Source organism: Mastomys coucha, unplaced genomic scaffold, assembly GCF_008632895.1.
Source record: "Mastomys coucha isolate ucsf_1 unplaced genomic scaffold, UCSF_Mcou_1 pScaffold22, whole genome shotgun sequence".
In the NCBI taxonomy this organism is placed as follows: Eukaryota; Metazoa; Chordata; class Mammalia; order Rodentia; family Muridae; genus Mastomys; species Mastomys coucha.
Window position 1 is genome coordinate 159216781 of NW_022196905.1, and position 3736 is coordinate 159220516.

Here is a 3736-nt window from a genome sequence, read left to right on the forward strand (position 1 = left end):
CACCTTACTAGCTATTATAATAGTTTTGCATGGCATTCAGCTAAAACGTTTATGCCTACCATAGCAAGGCATAGGGTTGCCTAACATAAGCGGTGGGTGACATGAGTCATTTGGTTCCAATTCCTTACATCCCTTCTCATGATTAAATCACAAAATAAAATTCACTTCGTCTATCACTGTTCAATGTCTATGGCTACACTACCACACTGAGTTCACACAGTGTCTCCTGCTCATTCCTTGCTTCAGTAAGTGGAGTGTAAACTCATGGAAGGACGGCCACATGTTTATCAAGGAAGGCCAAGTGCTCTGGGATCTTCTGCCCAATACTGCTGAGTTTGACATCATTTCTTGTCTTGGGCTTCTGGCATTGGCCTCACATCCCCTGGGAACCTAGTTTCCTGTCATCTGCTGCCTCATCCTGCCCTGCCCTCCCCAGCAGTCTCTAATATATCAGATCTTGGGGTTGAAGATCATCATTGTCACCAAGTCCTTAGCCTTGTTCTTTTGACTCATCTAGGAACCTTAGGAGCATTTTGAGAGATGTACAAATTTGGAGGTAAAGAATGAAAAATCAACAACCCCACTTCTCTTCACAGCTTCCCTGGGAGGTGAGCTCTCCCTGGGAGGTGAGCTCTCTGCAGGCACTTGGCAATGGGTCTGTGGAGGAAGAACCTGGACTTACGTATGCACTCTGTCTGGATCCCGCTCCACGTGAGGTTTGCAAGGCAGGTCCGTGTCGTGGAGCCTTGGATGTGGTAACCTTTTCTACATCTGAAGAACACAGTGCTTCCAACCTGAGGAGAAAGGTAATACGGCTGCAGAGGAAGGACAGCACCCCAGGACCAAGGGAGGGATGGCAGTGACATTTGTTACCGCGCCTCTGTGAGGATTAGTGATCCGCACACCACTTCTAGATGCAAGGCAAAGCATCACCCTTAAAAGAGACTAGATGCTATGTTCTAGGGGACAAAGAAGAGGGGACAGGAGCAGGACCTAGCATTCAATATAGTTGATTTTGGGGGGTGAGGGTGATAGAGAGACTATGTTTTAGCATGGTGACAAATGACTGTAACTCAGGAGGCTGAGACAGGAGGATTGTGCATATTGAGTTTCAGGTCAGCTCTGGCTATATGTTGCAACCCCATCTCAAACAACAAATGCAAACACATGTGGAATTTCTTTCCATAATTTCACAAGTCTCCCTCTTTCATTTATGCCTATTAGTTTCTGTTCCCTCTCTCTGTTCATTTTTATTTGAAACCACAGATAGCACCACAGGAACCTGCTTTTGTTAAGCCTCTGGAGGCTGGCTTTCTGCTGCATGTTCCTGGGACCCACCAAAACTCGGTGTGTCAAGACCTGGAAACCATGTCCGTTACCTGAGCATCTTCCCCATCTGCCTTCCTCTTTCTCTGGAGACTTTGCTTGTGCCTTAGCTCTCTGTTTTTGTCTTACTGCCCTTCCACACCAGAGCCTTGTTGTCCTGGGGCCTTGCCTGAGCCAAAGTCACTGGCCACTCCGAGCTGTAGCTCCCTCCTTATACTTTCTCCTGTTTCTACCCTAAGCAGGGGAGATTTCTAGAAAGCCAGAGTTCTCTTAGACAATGACATATGGTCATTGTCTGAGTATACCTAAGAGATACAATTCCCACACTTGGAACATAAACACAGGCATGACAGAGAAACAGCTGCCAGGAAAAAGCTATTTGCTGTGGGGCAGCTCTGCTGGGGCCTGCTGCCTACGCAGCGCAGCATTCCTCTTGGGCCAAGCAAGAGTCCAAGGATTTAAATATCCATCTTCCTGAAGCTCTGAGATTTTAACCTGTCCTTTGTCTTCTTATGAATATTAGCCAGCACCATTCCTTATTCCTGCCCCCACTGGAGGATTTTGGAAACACTATAGTTAAAACCATGGAAAAACAGCTCGAATGTTGGATAAGAGAAAGGGTGCGTGCGGGTTGAGCTCTGATCGAGGGATAAAGTAGATGTGGGAATATATAATCCAAGAAAAAGGAATGTATCTGAAGTTCTTTTCAAGAATTGGAACCAACTGACGAGAAATAACAGCCTGTCCCTTCCTAGCCGGAAGGGTTTCTACTAGATATGACCCCTCAAACTTCCGGGTGACACACTGACAGAATTCATCAGGAGGAAGAGAAAGAGAGGCCTGGCATTTCCTGGCAGAAGAATTCACAGAAGCCTGTTCAGGACCAGCTTCAACCCGATGTGTCAATTCCTGGGACCTGACTGCATGCCTGACCTGGACTGTGACTCTAGGAGACAGGGCCGACTTGACAATAGCAACTATTCTCTCCACATAGGCAATTTGCATAGTGCAAGGGGAACATCCCAGAATTTAAAGGGGTCCTTCCTCGAGGTGGTATTTTAGCACACAGTTCAAGAAAAACAAACATCTCCTTCTAATGAAAGACAAAGGAGCCCTGGGGGAGGAGCTTCTCCCAGCTGCCCTTAGCTACAAAAGGCCAAGTCTGTATCTTTTAAAAGACAGTGAGGCTCGTTGTTGGAAGCTGTCCATTATTGTTTCTGATGTGTTAGAACGGTGGGTCAGGTCAGAACATACCACATACTAGGCCCAAGCAGTTCCACATATAAGAGGTTTAATTGAGAGGGAGAGAGGGGGTAGTGGTTTGGAAAGGGAGGGAGAGAGAGAAAGAAGGAGGAATGTTCCCCGTGTATATATATGGGTTGTGATGTATGGTCACAAGTAAAGGTGGGAGGTGAGCCCAATGGATTCTGGGAATATGGTGGCTGTTGACCCGGCAACAGGTCTGTGAGACCTGCCCATGCACCACCACAGGCTTTAGATGTCCTGATGCTAACAGTTTCTCTTTAAAGTTATATTTGCATCTTTATCAGCTTCTTGTGTGGATCCAAGGGATGTGGTTACTTCTACCTTCTCTGTGATTGTAGGTTGTGCCCAAGTAGGTGAAGAAATGCTGGAATCTGCGGTGACTAATAGTAGTCAGTCCTTCATTTCCAAGGCGAGCCACTGAGAATAATATCCATTTAGATCCCAAAGTACCAGGAATCTGGACCTGAACATTCAGGATCAGAAGGCACGTCTCTGTAGCCAGAGGCCATGCCTGGGTAGCCTGAGGCCATAGCTGGGTAGCCTGAGGCCATGCCTGGGTAGCCTGAGGCAATGCCTGGGTAGCCTGAGGCCATAGCTGGGTAGCCTGAGGCCATACTGGGTAGCCTGAGGCAATGCCTGGGTAGCCTGAGGCCATGACTGGGGATCCTGAGGCCATGACTGGGGATCCTGAGGCCATAGCTGGGTAGCTGAGGCCATAGCTGGGTAGCCTGAGGCCATAGCTGGGTAGCCTGAGGCCATAGCTGGGTAGCCTGAGGCCATAGCTGGGTAGCCTGAGGCCATGCCTGGGGAGCCTGAGGCCATAGCTGGGGAGCCTGAGGCCATAGCTGGGGAGCCTGAGGCCATAGCTGGGGAGCCTGAGGCCATAGCTGGGGAGTCTGAGGCCATAGCTGGGGAGCCTGAGGCCAAGCCTGGGTCCTAGCAAAATGTGCTAGAATCATCCCATCTACTGTAAGAATGATCCTGTGGGACACCTAAGAGAAAGGACAAAACAGCAAGGGAAGCTGGGACAACTGGCCAAAAATGGACACACTCCAGTGCTCCTGAGAGAGAGGATGAATGTATACAAAGAACTCAAGAAGTTAGACTCCCGAGAACCAAATAACCCTATTAAAAATGGGGTACA

The 3736-nt window shown here is 48.5% G+C and overlaps 1 protein-coding gene across 6 annotated transcripts in view; it reads right to left on the reverse strand.

Annotated features, from left to right (window-relative positions):
• Window positions 1–3736, reverse strand: part of Csmd1 (CUB and Sushi multiple domains 1) — a 1620113-nt gene that overhangs the window by 17507 nt on the left and 1598870 nt on the right. For all 6 annotated transcript variants that reach the window (XM_031339198.1, XM_031339200.1, XM_031339199.1 and 3 more), the window contains one exon: window positions 683–794. In XM_031339198.1, the coding sequence (XP_031195058.1) occupies window positions 683–794 (112 nt within the window). The remainder of the gene's footprint in view (window positions 1–682; window positions 795–3736) is intronic.